General features: G+C 35.4%; 1 protein-coding gene across 7 annotated transcripts in view; it reads right to left on the bottom strand.

Moving 5' to 3' along the window:
• The window catches only part of MICU1 (mitochondrial calcium uptake 1), a 266,742-nt gene that overhangs the window by 112,791 nt on the left and 136,084 nt on the right, over positions 1 to 17,867 (bottom strand). For all 7 annotated transcript variants that reach the window (XM_070489912.1, XM_014840267.3, XM_070489910.1 and 4 more), the window contains one exon: positions 6,463 to 6,577. In XM_070489912.1, coding sequence (XP_070346013.1) covers positions 6,463 to 6,577 — 115 coding nt within the window. The remainder of the gene's footprint in view (positions 1 to 6,462; positions 6,578 to 17,867) is intronic.

The following is a 17,867-nucleotide window of genomic DNA, read 5'->3' on the forward strand; positions in this document are numbered from 1 at the left end:
GAATTTTATTAGAATTATTACAACATTAGAATTTTCAAAAAATAAAAAGGGATCAATTCTAACAAAACACAAGTATGAAAAGGCTAATAAAAACTGGTTCCCTCATAGGTGTAAAATTATGAAATCTTCCTCAAGATACATTCAAAATACATTTAGATCTTACTTTCGTGATAAGCCATAGGTTGCTTCTTTAGTCTGTTCTCCTCTCGGACAAATCTCAAGCAATTGTTCCCAAAGGATAAACTTCTATTTGCAGACAAAGAAAATATTTTAATCTTCTAGTATAGCCACAAGTAGATTTGAGAGAGTTAAACACAAACACCACTTATTTCTTGCCCATGTGAACTAAAATTCTTGTGTGGTTGTTGATACAAAGATGTAAACGTTTCAACTGTCTGTAACAGTGGTGGCTACTGAAACGGCAGTGTTCTCAAATACATCTGGCTCAAAAAGAATTTAATATTATAAATACTTGATATATTTAAAAGCATTATTTAGTTGTTTTGACAGAAGCTGTATTATTATAAAATCAATGAATTAACCAGAACAGGTTATGCTAGAGAAATAAGTTACTGGTAAACAACACAATGAGATAGTTTTGGCCTTATACCATGCAAATGAGTATTTCCAAAATCCTAAGCACTTCTTATAGGCTAAAATAACACTAAATAAGATCAGCCTTTCATCTTCTTTGTCTTACTCTTCATAATGTCAATTTAGCAACTGCAGATAATCCTAGACATAAAAACTATGCAGCTTATAGCTAAGCCAAATTTTCTCTATAACTGCCACAACTCTGATGTCCCAATAAAAAAGATTTGTAACTGCCTTAAATCTGTTCATAGATCTCAGTATGTTGCCTTGCTCATATTTTTCAACAGATCACTCAACCTGAAAAACTTACTTTCATCTATAACTTCTATAACGTTTTCATCAGATGAAATAGCACTGATCAGCATCACTATCTCCATGTCATACACACTTTGTGATCTGCTCTTGACTTTAGTATGGCAAGAGAAATAAAACATAAACTTTCATTTGAATGTTGTTGTAATTTCTCAAAAGTTTTGTGTGTGTGTGAGAGACATGCAACACAATGAGGATGTAGTTTGTCAGTAAATGAAATCCTGCCACTTAATTCAATTTTTCCCAATTCCCTGAAATCTAAAGAAGGAATCAAAATCAAAATACAGTGACTCATGCCTGACTTTCATTAGGTGTGTTCCTAGGTACTGAACATGCCATAGCATTTTTTGCTTTTGATTTTTCTGGTGGCTTTTCAAAGATTAATAGTAAATAGTAAGGAAGGTGCTTAAGAATCAATTTTTTAATCGTTTTATTATTGCCTCCTCCATCTAACTAGAATTATTTTCATGTATTAGCCCATATGGTTAATCACTTTAGTTAGAACACATATGAAGACAAAGAACACAAAATAAATATTTCACAATTGTCAATGGCCAAGATCCAGATTCTAAGTTACATTATCATTACCTACTGAATCCTAGCATTAGCAAGAATGAGCCAAATCAATAAATAATATATAGCATTCTAGATAAATCTTGATGACCTTTTTCTATACCTAGTTATGGAGAAAAATTTCTGACTTCTATTGTAAGATTTAAGACCATTAGCTAATGTTGCAGTTGGTTAGTGCAGAGAATTAAGCCATTAATACACATGCTTCTGTATTCTCATTCAATTCCTATTAACATACTATAAGGATCAGAGGCTCTCTGGAAATTATTTACTAATAGTAATTATTAGCAGTCCATTCATCTTGCCTAGGATGAATCTGAATTTCTTTTATTAGTGAGAAGTTATTTAGTAAATATTTAATATTCTACCTAATACAGATGCCATGGATTATGCTGAAAATTCTTCAAGTTAATCCATCAAACCTGTTCAGAAAGATAGGGTATAAAGCAATAGAATTTAAGAATTAGGAATAAGGGTGGAATATAAATATATGAATTCTGAATTATAAGCAACCAAGCTTGTTTGGAAATAGATTAATTAAAAAACATGTTTCCCTCACTCCGCTGGTACTGGCTGCAGATTGAGGACATCCACAGCTACAAGGATTGTTCTCAATTTAGGATATAAACAGAAAAGTCAAGTCTTATGTTTGCTAAACTTCCTTTTGGAGAAAATTGAAAAAAAAAGTTCATATTCTTGCTTTGTTACCTTGCCACAATACTTTATATACAGTAGATATATTTGCAGTGAATATGACTACAAATCTATGATCACTGTCATGCAGTTTACATTCTAGGGAGAATGTAAATAAACAAGATAAAGACATTAACTATATAGAATGTTAAATAGTGATAAATGCCAAGAAGAAAAATTAAAGTAGGAAAGGGATTTAGGAGGTGTGTATGTGTGTGTGTGTATGACAAGATAAAAGGTGTTTAAAATTTTAGGTTTGCCAAAGATGGCCCCCATTATCCAAAGTACATACAGAGAAGAGTGAGAAATTTATGCCACTGCTTATTATAAACACAAGACATTTCTCCCAAATTGGTTGTTATTCTGGGTATGTGTCTAAGAAATTCTTGTTTAGCTAAAAATCGAGCTTCTAAAAAGTTTAAATAAGAATTTATTTAATGGGGGAAATTATATAGCATAACATGCTTTCTTAGACAAGTAGCTTTCTTAATTTTATTTTTAGGAGAGGTAATTAGAAATTGAGAAAAAACGAATGATTTACTATATATAGTTGTCAAATTTTATTTTAGACAACATGTAGAGTTTCTACGGTACTTTGAGGTTCTAAGTGTCAATCCATTTGGGCAGAGTGTTCATGTTCTTCAAATGATGGCAATTTCTGGCAATTTCTTGAACACCACTGAATCTATTAATTTTGAAAAAAACCCCAGCTAATCAGAAATATGACAGTCCTGCATTATCTGGGTTATGCTGTTTGCATTGCTGTGGCTGGGTTTCCATTGGAAATCTCAAGGACGGTCCCTGTTGTCCACCAGAGTAACAGGTGAATGCAAATGCTAATGCACTTTCCCCTAGTCCCAAGCCACTCCCTGGCATGGCTTTTAGTGTTTAAAAATTGCACTAACTCTTGCAGGATGATTTAGTCATCATTTAGTGTATCTAGATGTAATGATCCCTTGCTACCCACAAGGAAGTTGATCCTCTGACTCTCATTTCCTTTCATCCTAGTAGCAATTTGGACATGTGAAAGAACTGATCTCAGTGTAATTTCTGTGGCATATTTTTCCCCATGGCTTGTTAGATAAAGTAGACAATGCAGTGTGCAACATTCAGATTGCAAGGATGCTTGAACTCTCTACAGAAGAGTTTATGACCAGTCTTCCCACAGCCTAGCCTTAGAGAAAGAAGAGTCACTAAGGTAAACCACAGCTAATCACTGCTGAAAATGTGACCACATCAGTAAAGCCAAGTGACAGGACCTCAGATGCTGAGGCAGCCTGGGTTCAAACCCTAAATCAGGGGCCAGCCCAGTGGCGCAGCAGTTAAGTTCGCACATTCCGTTTCTCAGGCCGCCCAGGGTTCACCAGTTCAGATCCTGGGTGTGGACGTGGCACTGCTTGGCAAACGCCATGTTGTGGTAGGTGTCCCACATATAAAAGAGAGGAAGATGGGTACAGATGTTCACTCAGGGCCGGTCTTCCTTAGCAAAAAGAGGAAGATTGGCAGTAGTTAGCTCAGGGCTGATCTTCCTCAAAAAAAAAAAAAGAAAAGAAAATATCAAACCCTAAATTATCTACTTACTGTGGGACTCAGGGCAAATTCTTTAAACATCTGTATGCCTCAATTTCCTCATCCATAAAATCAGTATTATAATAGTATGAACATTATAGTGTTGATGTGAGGAAAATATATGTGTAATTAGAGTCCCCAAAGGAGAGGATGAGGAAGCAAAGAAAAAGCATTTGAAAAAATAACGGCTGAAATTTTCCCAAATTTGATGAAAACTATAAATCCACAGATCCAAAAAACTCCAAGACAAGAAACATGAAGACCACTACATCAAGCCACATAATAACAACAAAAAACCCTGTCAAAAACTACATCAGTGGTTCTCAACCAGGGATGATTCCTCCCCATCCCCACTCCTCCTGGGACATATGCAATTTCTGAAGACATTTTTGGTTGTCACAAACGGGAGAGGGGCGAGGAGAGATGGTGTGCTAATGGCATCTAGTGTGTAGATGCCAGGAATGTTGTTAACCATCCTACAATGCACAAGACAGCCTTCACAACAACGAATTATCCTGCCCAAAACATCAATAGTGCTAATGCTGAGAAACACTCCAGGCATATAATAATCAAAATGCTTAAAACCAGTGATAACGAGAAAATCTTAAAATGAGATTCTTATCATATTTTCTCTTTCCTGACAAATATAGAAAGTATATGACATCACAATACTAAGCAATTTTGTAAATCACTCACCATGTCTAAGCAGGAGCTGAGCACCAAGAAGTAAAGATGCCCAGACCTGCAGAGCTACTTGAAGGGGTTTCCAGAACTCAAGGGTCAATATGACTTATTTTTACCTCCTTTTAAATTATTGAATTAAGGGAGCTGCACAATGTATGAGGTATTCTGAAGGTTCTGCTCTATGGGCCTTCTGACACTTAGAATGACACGAAGACAAAAACTTAAAATCTCACTTCAGCTAAACAAACATTTACTAGGACTACTTCCATAATATACATTATACATCAATACAGTTCTCTACGTTGGCCTTTGCACTTAATGCAGTGCTCTTTCTGCCACATCATGCCTATTTAATGTAAACTCTATCCAAAGTCACAATAAAGTTTAAAAAATCCCCACCAATCCTGTTTTTTTTATGACAAGATTTAGGGATCTCTTAAAATCAAATATGAAATAACATGTTGTGACAGGATATCAAGAATAAAAACCCAGACAGATCGCATATCAACTAAATACTAGGCACTGAACCAGGTACTCTATATACATGATCTCACAATCTTCAGATAAATCATTTGGGTTTGGTATTATTGCCATCTTCATTTTACACACAAAACAGATGAACAAGTTCACTGACTTGCCCCAAATCACAAAGCTAAGAAGTGACGGGGCCAGGATTTGAACTGAAGTCTGTTTTGAAAACCCATGCCCTACCAAAATAATAACTAACTCTAACAATACACAATTTAAGATCATAAATGTGCTTTTACTTAGTTTTCTATTTTGGATCTTCACAACAAATCAATGTATATTTACATTGCTAGAGCATAAGTCCACCACACAAATTTATTCAAATACTTTGGTACTCCAAAGACAGCTGTGGTAAGGCATATTAGTCCATATTTCTTCATTTTCCTGTCCTAATCAGAGGAAAGAATGGTATAAGTGGTCAGAGCCATGGCAGGAACTGTGTATGTCATTTATTAAAAAGTGTCATATAGTTTTATCTTTACAGATGACTAGCCTGGAGAAAGGAAGGAAGAGATGGTTATTTTTGTTTGATATGTCCCAGATGGAAAAAAACTGAGAATCAGCTCTTTCAAACATACAAATAAGATCTCTTTGGTTCAATTTGGGTAGATTTTAATACAGTGTACACAGAGAACTAGAAACATACATTTTGTTTTGTTTTTCTGAATGGTTAAAAAAGGCACAATATAGGGAAATAATATTAAGAAACAGAGCAGCATACTAATCAACAAAATTGCTTAGCTTAAAAAAATTTAGAAACTCATCAGTGTGCTAAATGAGTCAAATTTGAGTTTTGTCTTAAGAAGTAATCCTCTAAGATTGAAAAATGAATATTCAAGGGGCCTGCTCTGTGGCATAGTGGTTAAGTTCGTGTTCTCTGCTTTGGCAGCCCAGAGTTTGTGGGTTTGGATCCCAGGTGTGGACCTAGGCACTGCTCATCAAGCCACGGGGTGGTAGCGTCCCACATACAAAACAGAGGAAGACTTCCACAAATGTTAGCTCAGCAACAATCTTCCTCGAACAAAAAGAGGAAGATTGGTAACAGATGTTAGCTGAAGGCCAATCTTCCTCACCAAAACCAAAAAGAAAAACAAACAAACAAAAATGAATATTCTAACACAATTAGAACACTTGAGCCAATTTTCCTCTTTAGTGGAGGAAATGATAGATCAATCTGTGTTCTATTGGGGAAGTAGAAACATTAATGAAGGCTACAGTAGGAGTAGGTAATATACAATTTATCTTGACAGAATACAGAGCTTCAAACAGTTAAAGGCAGATGTAACTTCATAGTTGCTTTATTTTTTTAACTTTACTTTGATACTTATTTTCCTTCCACTTTCTCAGGTGGTTCTATACACAAGTTAGAGAGAATTCAAAACAAACGAAATTTTATGTAATTTACAATTTATTAACTCTACAAACATAACTTGTTTCCCCCTCTGATCAATTCTTTTTATAGTCCTGTATGCTCCCTATAAAAGAATAAAATGAAAAGTTTATACTTACTGGAAAGAACAGTTGTAAGGAAAATGTAGTCTGAAAAGGATATGAGTCCACATTCTCCAAGGGTGTAAAATATACTGCCTTCATCAGCAAATTTTTCTCGTTCCTGGGCAATTTTCTATTAAATGTATGAGTCCAACCAAAAGATAAAAAGAAGATATAACAGAATGAGAACATAAGTAGTTAGAGATGAATCATCATTTATCTGACAGTTTTATGCTATTTATCATAAGCATTTCTCTGACGGCCATTCCAAATTAATGGATCCTTTACAGTTTTCAAGATGATTTAAAATTATAAGACAAAGATGACTTTGTTTTTTTGTTTCAACACTGGCTTAATATGAACACTGGAAAATAATTTCAATTTTATGAACTCCTGCCATTTAACATATACAGGCCCACTTCAGGACTGGTATTGTTTCTAAGTTTTAAAAACAATCCACCTTTTTCTATAGAGATATATAAGGCAGAAAAAAAAAAAAATGAAGAAACTAAAATGAAATCAGTTCTAACTGCCCAAGAAAAACTATACTACTTGTGATTAGAAATGAAGAGGCAAGCAACTATTTCCAAGGCCCATACAACTGCTCAGAAAACTAATTTCTGAAATAGTAATTTTAATTTTTACCTTATGAGCCCCAAGAACCTTAGTTTTGGAAAGTAGAACAGTTTGCAGAGTAAACAGCGTCTCTGAAATATAACGGCCAACTAGACATGCACGCCAAGCTTTAGGCATGGTTTCATTTAATTATATTTGCTATTACCTTGGTGGAGGATTCCAAATTTCAGATATTTGATAAAACTCTCCAAAAACTTAGCTTTTACTCTAAGAATGTATTCATTTTCTTTAAGCTATAAAAGTCACAAAGAGAGTTAATTCTCAGCTTCAGTAATGGCCTGTCTAGTAAGTGGTCTCTTCCTGGGTGTTGAAGCAAACCTACCCCGTTTTCTGAATTCCTAGCCAAACCATACACTTAGTGGTGATACTGAAGATATTTTCAAAAACTGAAAAGGATCCACCAGGGAGTTAGACTTGCAACTAATTTCTGTAAGTTCTGAACCAACCAGATATTCAAGGAATTATTCTGGATAATAAAAAAAGAAATGGGAGGTTTTAAGAACCCAAACCAACAAAGCGCAATCCACAGTAATAACATCATGCAAGCACAGAATAAGAAGCAGCATTGCAAGCATAACCTCAAGAGGAGTATCATGAAAACTAAACCAACAAGCACCACCACATCAGCATCCAGGTATCCAACTATCCAATAGGTTACCTCTGTCTAGTGGAGATCCCATCATACACCACAAAGGAAAGAAAGCTAGTTAACCAATTGAAAACACAAGTACCAAATGAATTATCATGATCTTCTTAGTAAATCCACTCAAAATAGCCTTTACTGGATATTTGCTTGTTCACATGAAACAGTAACCACTGACTGGTAAAAATCCATACTTGAATGCCAACAAAACAGTAAGAGGTTTTGATGGCAGATTCTTCTTAGGAAACGGCTTCCCTGACTCATTTGTGTTGGACAGAAAGCACGGTCCTGCTGGACAGCATTTAGAGATTACTTCTTTGAGTCGACAACAAAAATGAGCACATAGTCCAATAGGTTCAAATTAAGGTCAGATCTCATACCACACTTGATCTTCTACCAAGAGATTAAACACGAATTTTAGACAAAAAAGCTATTGGATGAGAACTAGAGCAGCAAGGCCTTTCACTGGGAAATTAATATTTTAATTTCTCAAAATAAAAGAAACCAATGGTTACATCTCTTACATTATCCAAGATAATGCAAAAGTAAAGCATGTAAGAAAAAATACACAAAATGAGAATTGGCTCCCAAAGGCATACCATTACTAGGCAGAACAACAAATGTGTATAGAAGTTGAGTACTTTTTATTAATTATGTAATAATCTTATGGAGAGATTGCTATAAGCAAATAAAATAAATAATATATTGGGATCCAGAAGTTGAGAAACAGACGAAAGTCTAAGGACAGAGTGAAATGAGCCAGCTAAGCCAAAGAAGCATATCTAACATTATTTTTCTTACAATCATCTGGACTACGCTTCTGCTCAGAAGATAAAAAGACAAATCTAATTTTGTTAGTAACTTTGAATGTGACATAATTTCAAACTCAGAGAAGTAGAAATATTCTCATAAGGAACTCTCATATACTTTTTACTGAGATTTACCAATAGCTTATGTATTACCCTATTTGCTTTATCATTTTATATAGATAAAGGTTTTCTTTTGCTCTATTTTGAAAGTAAGTTGGAGACACATGCCCCTTTACACTTAAACAATTCAGTATATATTTCCTACAAAGACATTCTTTTACATACCATAGTATAAATGTAATAAAACCAAGATATTTAATACTGATATATACTATTATCTAATCCACAGTTTATTTTCAAATTTAGTCAACTGTCCCAATAATTTCCTGTATAGCTATTTTTCTCCGAGTCCAGGATGTAATCCTCAATCATAAATGGCATTTAGTTGTTAAGTATCTTTAATCCCCACTAATCCAGAACAGCTTTCTTGCCCTTATTTTTTCCTTTGGAAGTTTATTATTGTTTTTGATTGTGGTAGAATTCACATAACATAAAATTCACCATTTTAACCATTTAACCATAATATGTAGGCCTTTTGGGTTTGGCTTCTTTCCTGTAACATAATGTTTTCTAGGTTCATCCATGTTGTAGTATCAATCAGTAGGTCATTCATTTTTATTGCCAAATAATATTCCATTACATATAGTGCAGTTTGCTGATACATTCATCCATTGAAGGACATTTGGGGTGTTTCTACCTTTCAGCTATTGTGAATAGTGCTACTATGCACATTCATGTACAAGCATTTGTTTGACTATCTGCTTTCAATTCTTTTGGATATATATCTAGGAGTGGAATTGCTAGGTCATATCACAACTCTATGTTTAAGTTTTTGAGGAATGACCAAACTGTTTGCCAGAGGCTGCATCATTTTACACCACTACCAGCAAAGTACAAGCATTTCGATTTCTCTGCATCCTCATCAACACTTCTTTTCTTTTTTTAAATTATAGCCATTCTGGTGAGTGTGAAGTGACATCTCATTGTGGTTTGATTTACATTTCCCTAGTGCCTAATGATGTTGAACACCTTTTCATGTGTTTGTTGGCCATTTGTATAACTTCTTTGGAGAAATGTCTATTTAAATCCTTTGCTCATTTTTGAATTGGGTTATTTGTCTTTATATATTCTGTATACTAAACTCATATCAAATATATGACTTGCAAATATTTTCTCCCATTCTGTGCATTGCCTTTCCACTCTCTTGATAATGTGCTTTGATGCAGAAAAATTTTAAATATTGATGAAGTTCAACTTGTCTATTTTTTTCTTATTGTTTGTCCCTTTGATGTCATATCTAAGACCCCATTATCAAATCGAAAGTCATGAAGATTTACCCCTATGTTTCCTACAACAGTTTTGTAGTTTTTTGCTTTTATATTTAGGTAATTGATCCATTTTGAGTTAACTTTTGCAGGTAATGTGAGGTAGGGGTCCAACTTCATTCTTTCACATGTGGACAGCCACTTGACCCTAAACTATTTGTTGAAAAGATTCTTTCACCACTGAACGGTCTTGGGACCCTTGCTGAAAATTACTTGACCACAGATGTGTGGGTTTATTTCTGGACTTTCAATTTCATTCCATTCATCTATATGTCTATCTTTATGGCAGTACCACACTGATCATGTTGTTATGGTGTTCTAAAATTGTGGTAAAATGCACATAACATAAAACTTACTATTTTAAAGTGTACAACTCAGTGGCATTAAGTACATTCATAATGTTATGAAATCATCACCACTATGTAGTTTCAGAACTTTTTCATCATCCCATTTGGAAACCCTTTATCCATTAAGCAGTCACACCCCATGCCCCCTCCCTCTAGCCCCTGGAAACCACTAATCTGCTTTCTGTCTCTATGGATTAACTTTTTTGCTGGATATTTCATAAAAATGGAGCCATACACAGTTATTTTCTTAGGGGTTACTTTGCAGATTATAATTAACATCTTAAATTTAGAGAAATCTAGTTTGAATTAATATCAACTTAGCTCCAATAGTATTAAAAAAAACCCTGCTCCTGTAGAGCTCCATCTCCTTTATGTTGTTATTTTCATAAGTTATATCTTTATACAGTGAGCCCATTAACACATGTTTATAATTATTGTTTTATGATTTATCTTTTAAATCACAGAGGGAAAAAAAGAATTAAAAACCAAATATACACGAACACTGGCTTTTATATTTACCTATGTTGTTACCTTTACTGGTGTTATTTCTTCACATAGCTTCAAGTTATTGTCTAGTGTCCTTTCAGTTCAGCCTTAAGGACTTCCTTTAGCCTTTTTTGTAGGGTAGCTCTACTAGCAACAAACTCCCTCAGCTTTTATTCATCTGAGAATGGCTTATCATTTCCTTCATTTTTGCATAGTTTTGCAGGTATAGAATTATTGGTTGAAAATTTTTTTTTCTTTTAGCACTTTAAATGTCATCCCACTGCCTTCTAGTCTTCGTGATTTCTGATGAGAAATTGGTTGCTAATCTTATTATGGATACTTTGTATGAGATGAGTTGCTTCTCTCTTGCTGCTTTCAAGATTCTGTCTTTAGCTTTTGACAGTTTGATTACATGTCTCAGTGTGGGTCTCTTTGAGCTTATCTTCTTAGACTTTATCTAGCTTCCTGGATGTGTAGATTCATGTATTTCATTAAATTTGGAAAGTTTTCAGCCATTATTTCTTCAAATATTCTTTTTGTCTCCTTCTCTCTCTCCTTGCCTTCTGAGATTCCTATTATACATATGTTGGTACACTTGATGATGTCATAAAGGTCTGTTAAACTCTGTTCATTAATCTTCATTCTTTTTTCTCTCTGCTTCTCTGACTGGATAATATCAATTGACCTGTCTTCAAGTTCACTGATTCTTTTTTCTGCCTGTTCAAATCTGTTGTTGAACCCCTTCAGTGAAATTTTTCTTTCAGCTATTGTACTTTTCAGTTCCAGAATTTCTACTTGATACCTTTCTATAATTCGTATCTCTTTTTATTGAAACTGTTAGTTCATACATCACTCCCCTTGTTTCCTTTAAGTTGTCTGTAGTTTCCTTATCTCTGAGTATACTTAAGACAGATGATTTAAAATGTGTTTGTACTAAGTGCAGTATCTGAGCTTTCTCAAGGATAGTTCCTTTCTTTTTTTCCCTTGTGAATGGGCCATAGTTTATTATTTCTTTGCAAGCATAATTTCTTGTTGAAAACTGAACATTTTGTATATTACATATGGTAACTCAGGAAATCAGATTCTCCTTCCTCCTCAGGGTTGGTTGATGCTGTATGTGTGGGTTGTAGTCATTTGTTTAGTGACTTTTCTAAATTATTTTTGTATATACTGCATGCTTTGCCAAGCATGATCACTCAAGTCTCTGTTGCATTTCCTTAGTGGTCAGTTAGTTATCTAACACAGAATTCCTTCAATCCTTGGAGCAAAAAAAGCAGCAAAACAAAACAAAAACTCTCCCAGTCTTTGCAGATTGGCTCTGTGTTGGGCATTCTTTTCATGTTTAGCAATTGTTTACAATTCTGCCTTTGCCTTCACTACCTGCATAAGCTAAAATCCAGCCAGAGGTGAAAGCTTAGGGTCTGCTAAGGTTTCTTGTAAGTATTCATTCAGTCCTGAGCATGTACATGGCCTTCCAGAGACTGTGGTATACGGTAGAGTATCACAAAGTCCTTGTTCTCTCATCTCCTGCTGTAGCCTCTTTCTTCCCAGGCTTCTTGGTCTGTCTCCTGCTTCTCTCAGGTTGCTGTGGCTAGTATATTTGCCTTTAAATGCTTTTGACAAATGCCACCTGGGAGGCCACCCCAGCCCCAAGAAAGCTTCAAGGTGGGTGAAACAAAGGAAAGCCCACAAGCCAATTCCACATTGACTAAACAGGTCAATGTCCACATCCACCTTCTTAACGAACAAGGTCTGCACTGTTTCCTCTGGCATCAGAGAGCTGTACCAGGAATGGGGGCCACAATCTTTGTGGCTGCCATCATGCTAGGGAGTGAGGGATGGTCATCAGGAAAGTTAAAACACCACAACATTCTCTTACCAAATTTCAGCAGCCTCTTTCTTCTTTAAGTACTCCCCTGGTTGTTTAAAGTCTTTGATTAGTTAGATTCCAGAGATATGATTTACAGTTTTTGCCAACTTAATTATTGTCTTAGTGGAGGGATGTAGTTTTGGAGTTACCTACTCTCCCATTTTTGGTCTCTTTGTACTCTTGACCTTGAAAGATTTGGAAAGTACAGGAGAATTATAGTGTAGAACATCCTTCAATTTGAACTAGGCTGTTTCCTCATGATTACATTTCATAGCTATCTGTCTTACCCCTTACATCCTTGTTATTCTCTTCTCCAGCAGGGAGAAACTTCGTTCCCATTATCCTCAATATTTTTACTCATCTGCTGAAGCTTAGAGTACACAGAAAGAAGTTTCTCAAATGCTAATCATCTCTGCAAAAAACAAACATATCATCTAGAGTTTGATATTTGTTAGTCTTAAGTAAAATCTACTTAAGGTGAAACGCACAAATCTAATGTATAATTGAAAGAGTCTTATAAACATATATATTTGAGTAACCCACATCCCTATCATGATATAGAACATTTCCATCACCCCTGATGTTTCCTTTATATCCCTCTACAGTTACCTCCACCATATTTTTACACCATAGTTTTTTGCCTGTTCTAGAACCTCCTATAAATGGTACCACCAGTAGATACTAGTTGGTATCCAGCTTCTTTGGCTCAGCATAATATTGTGGAGAGATTCATTCATACTGTATTTATGAATAGTTCCTTTTTATTGCAGAGTAGTCTATTACTCTTTATTTATTACAATAAATTATACAATTTATTTTGTGTACAATAGTGTTGTGTGTATAATAATGCACACAAATAACACCATGATTTATTTAATTCCTTTACTGATAAACACTTAGGCTCTTTTCGGTTTTTGGCTATTTTTTTTTTTTTAGGAAGATTAGCCCTGAGCTAACATCTGCCACCAATCTTCCTCTTTTTGCTGAGGAAGACTGGCCCTGAGCCAACATCTGTGCCCATCCTCCTCCACTTTATATGTGGGACGCCTACTACAGCATGGCTTGACAAGCGGTGCCATGTCGACACCCAGGATCCAAACCAGCGAACTCCAGGCCACCAAAGTGGAATGTACGAACTTAACTGCTGTGCCACTGGGCTGGCCCCTGGTTTTTGGCTATTTTGACATCCCTCACAGTTGCTGTACCATCAGTGTATGAGAGTTCCAGTTACTCCACATCATTGCCAATATTTGTGTTGCAAGTTTTTTTATTTTTATTTATTTATTAAATTTTTTAAATTGCAGTAACATTGGATCATAATATTACATAGCTTTCAGATGTACATCATAAGATATTTCGACTTCTGTGTAGATTACATCATGTTCACCACCCAAAAACCAATTATAGTCCATCCCCTCACATGTGAGCCTAATCACCCCTTTTGCCCTCCCCACTGCCCCCTTCCCCTATCGTAACCACCAATCCAATCTCCAATGCTATGTGTGTGTTTGTCGTCGTTTTTATACTCTACTTATGTGTGACATCATACAGTATTTGACTTTCTCCCTCTGTCTTATTTCACTCACCATAATACCCTCAAGGTCCATCCATGTTGTCACAAATGGCCAGATTTCATCATTTCTTATGGCTGAGTAGTATTCCATCGTGTATAAATACCATATCTTTTTTATCCATTCGTCCCTTGATGGGCACCTAGGTTTCATCCAAGTCTTGGCTATCGTGTATCATGCTGCAATGAACATAGGGGTGCAAGTATCTTTATGCCTTTGCGTTTTCAAGTTCTTTGGATAAATACCCAGCAGTGGGATAGCTGGATCATATGGTAGATCTATTCTTAATTTTCTGAGGATACTCCATACTGCTTTCCACGGTGGCTGCACCAGTTTGCACTCCCACCAACAGTGTACAAGGGTTCCCTTCCCTCTACATCCTCGCCAACATTTGTTGCTTCCCATCTTGTTAATTATAGCCATTCTGACCAGAGTCAGGTGATACCCTATTGTAGTTTTGATTTGCATTTCCCTGATAGCTAAGGATGTTGAGCATCTTTTCATATGCCTGTTGGCCATCTGTATAGCCTCTTTGGAGAAATCTCTGTTCAGATCCTTTGCCCAGTTTTTAATGGGGTTGTTGGTTTTATTGTTGTTGAGCTGTATGAGTTCTTTGTATATTTTGGATATTAACCCCTTATCTGTTATATGGTTTGCAAATATCTTCTCCCAATTGTTAAGTTGCCTTTTCGTTTTGTTGATGGTTTCCTCTGCTGTGCAGAAGCTTTTTAGTTTGATGTAGTCCCATTTGTTCATTTTTAATTTTGTTTCCCTCATCTGGACAGACATGGTACTTGAAAACATGCTGCTAAGACCGATGTCAAAGAGAACACTGCCTATGTTTTCTTCTAGAAGTTTCATGGCTTCAGGTCTTACACTCAAGTCTTTAATCCATTTTGAGTTGACTTTTGTGCATGGTGTAAGGGAATGGTCTACTTTCATTCTTTTGCATGTGGCTGTCCAGTTTTCCCAACACCATTTATTGAAGGGACTCTCCTTTCTCTAACGTATGCTGTTGGTTCCCTTGTCGAATATTAGCTGTCCAGAAATGTGTGGGTTTACTTCTGGGCTCTATTCTGTTCCACTGATCTGTGTGTCTGTTTTTGTGCCAGTACCATGCTGTTTTGGTTACTATGGCTTTGTAGAATATTTTGAAGTCAGGGAGTGTGATACCTCCAGCTTTGTTCTTTTTTCTCAGGAATCCTTTGGCTATTCGGAGTCTTTTTTGTTATATATAAATTTTAGGATTCTTTGTTCTATTTCTGTGAAAAATGTTGTTGGAACTTTGATAGGGATTGTGTTGAATCTAGAGATTGCTTTAGAAAGTCTGGACATTTTAAAGATGTTAATTCTTCCAATCCAAGAGCATGGAATATCTTTCCATTTCTTTGTGTCTCCTTTGATTTCTTTCAACGTTTTATACTTTTCAGTGTAGAGATCTTTGACTTGTTTGGTTAAGTTTATTCTGAGGTATTTTATTCTTTTTGTTGCAACTGTAAATGGGATTGGATTCTTGACGTCTCTTTCTGCTACTTCATTGTTAGTGTATAGAAATGCAACCGATTTTTGTATGTTGATTTTGTATCCCGCAACTTGACTGTATTCCTTTATTGTTTCTAAAAGTGTTTTAGTGGATTCTTTAGGGTTTTCTATGTATAAAATCATGTTACCTGCAAAGAGTGACAATTTCACTTCTTCTTTTCCAATGTGGATCCCTTTTCTTTCTTTTTCTTGCCTGATTGCTAGGGCTAGGACTTCCAATACTATGTAAAATAAGAGTGGTGACAGTGGGCATCCTTGTCTGGTTCCTGTTCTTAGAGGGATACCTTTCAGTTTTTCTCCATTGAGAATGATGTTTGCTGTGGGTTTGTCATATATGGCCTTGATTATGTTGAGGTATTTTTCTTCTATACCCATTTTATTTAGAATTTTTATCATAAATGGATGCTGTATCTTGTCAAATGCTTCCTCTGCCATCTATTGAGATGATCATGTGATTTCTATTCTTCACTTTGTTAATGTGGTGTATCATGTTGATAGATTTGTGGATGTTGAACCATCCCTGCATCCCTGGAATGAAACCGACTTGATCATGATGTATGATCTTTTTAATGTACTGTTGTATTCGATTTGCTAGTATTTCGTTGAGGATTTTTGCATCATTGTTCATCAGTGATATTGGCCTGTAATTTTCTGTTTTTGTGTTGTCCTTGTCTGGTTTTGGTATCAGGATGATGTTGGCTTTGTAGAATGAGTTAGGAAGCCTCCACTGCTCTTCAATTTTTTGGAAGAGTTTGAGAAGGATAGGTATTAAGTCTTCTTTGAATATTTGGTAGAATTCACCAGGGAAGCCATCTGGTCCTGGACTTTTATTTTTTGGGAGGTTTTTGATTGCTGTTTCGGTCTCCTTACTGGTGATCAGTCTATTCAAATTTTCTGCTTATTCTTAGACCAGTTTTGGAAGGTTGTATGTTTCTAGGAATTTATCTATTTTTTCCAGATTATCCAATTTGTTGGCATATAGCTTTTCATAGTATTCTCTTATCTTTTGTATTTCTGAGGTATCCGTTGTAATCTCTCCTCTTTCATTTCTGTAAAATCAGAGACTTCTCTCTTTTTTTCTTGGTGAGTCTAGCTAAGGATTTGTCCATTTTGTTTATCTTTTCATAGAACCAGCTCTTGGTTGCATTAGTTTTTTCTATTGTTCTTTTTAGTCTCGATATCGTTTATTTCTGCTCTGATTTTTATTATTTCCTTCCTTCTGCTGATTTTGGGCTTTGTTTGTTGTTCTTTTTCCAGTACCTTTAGATGCGCTTTTAGATTGTCTATTTGGGATTTTTCTTCTTTGTTCCAGTAGGCCTGAATTGCTATAAACTTCCTTCTTAGAACTGGTTTTGCTGTATCCCACAGATATTGTTTGGCATGTTGTATTTTCATTTTCATTTGTCTCCAGGAATTTTTTGATTTCTCCTTTGATTTCTTCATTGACCCAATCATTGTTCAGTAGCATTTTGTTTAATCTCCACATTTTTGTGGCTTTTCTGGTTTTCTTCCTGTAGTTGATTTCTAGTTTCATACCTTTGAAGTCAAAAAAGATGCATGGTATTATTTCGATCTTCTTAAATTTATTGAGACTTGTTTCATGGCCTAATATGTGATCAATCCTAGAGGATGTTCTATGTGCATTTGAAAAGAATGTGGATTCTGTGGTTTTTGGATGGAATGTTCTGTATATATCTACTAAGTCCATCTGGTCTAATGTGTCCTTTAAGGCCAGTGTTTCCTTACTGATCTTCTGTTTGGATGATCTATCCATTGGTGTAAGTGGAGTGTTAAAGTCCCCCACTATTATTGTGTTACTGTCTATTTCTCCTTTTATATCTGTTAATAATTGCTTTATATATTTAGGTGCTCCTATGTTGGGTGCATAGATATTTACAAGTGTTATATCTTCTTGTTGGATTGTTCCCTTTATCATTATGTAGTGCCCATCTTTGTCTCTTGTTACAGTTTTTGTTTTAAAGTCTATCTTGTCTGATATAAGTATTGCTATCCCCACTTTCTTTTCTTTGCCATTTGCATGGAATATCTTTTCCCATCATTTCACTTTCAGTTTGTGAGTGTCTTTAGGTGTGAAGTGTGTCTCTTGTATGCAGCATATACATGGGTCTTGCTT

Source organism: Equus asinus, chromosome 2, assembly GCF_041296235.1.
Source record: "Equus asinus isolate D_3611 breed Donkey chromosome 2, EquAss-T2T_v2, whole genome shotgun sequence".
Taxonomy (NCBI): domain Eukaryota; kingdom Metazoa; phylum Chordata; class Mammalia; order Perissodactyla; family Equidae; genus Equus; species Equus asinus.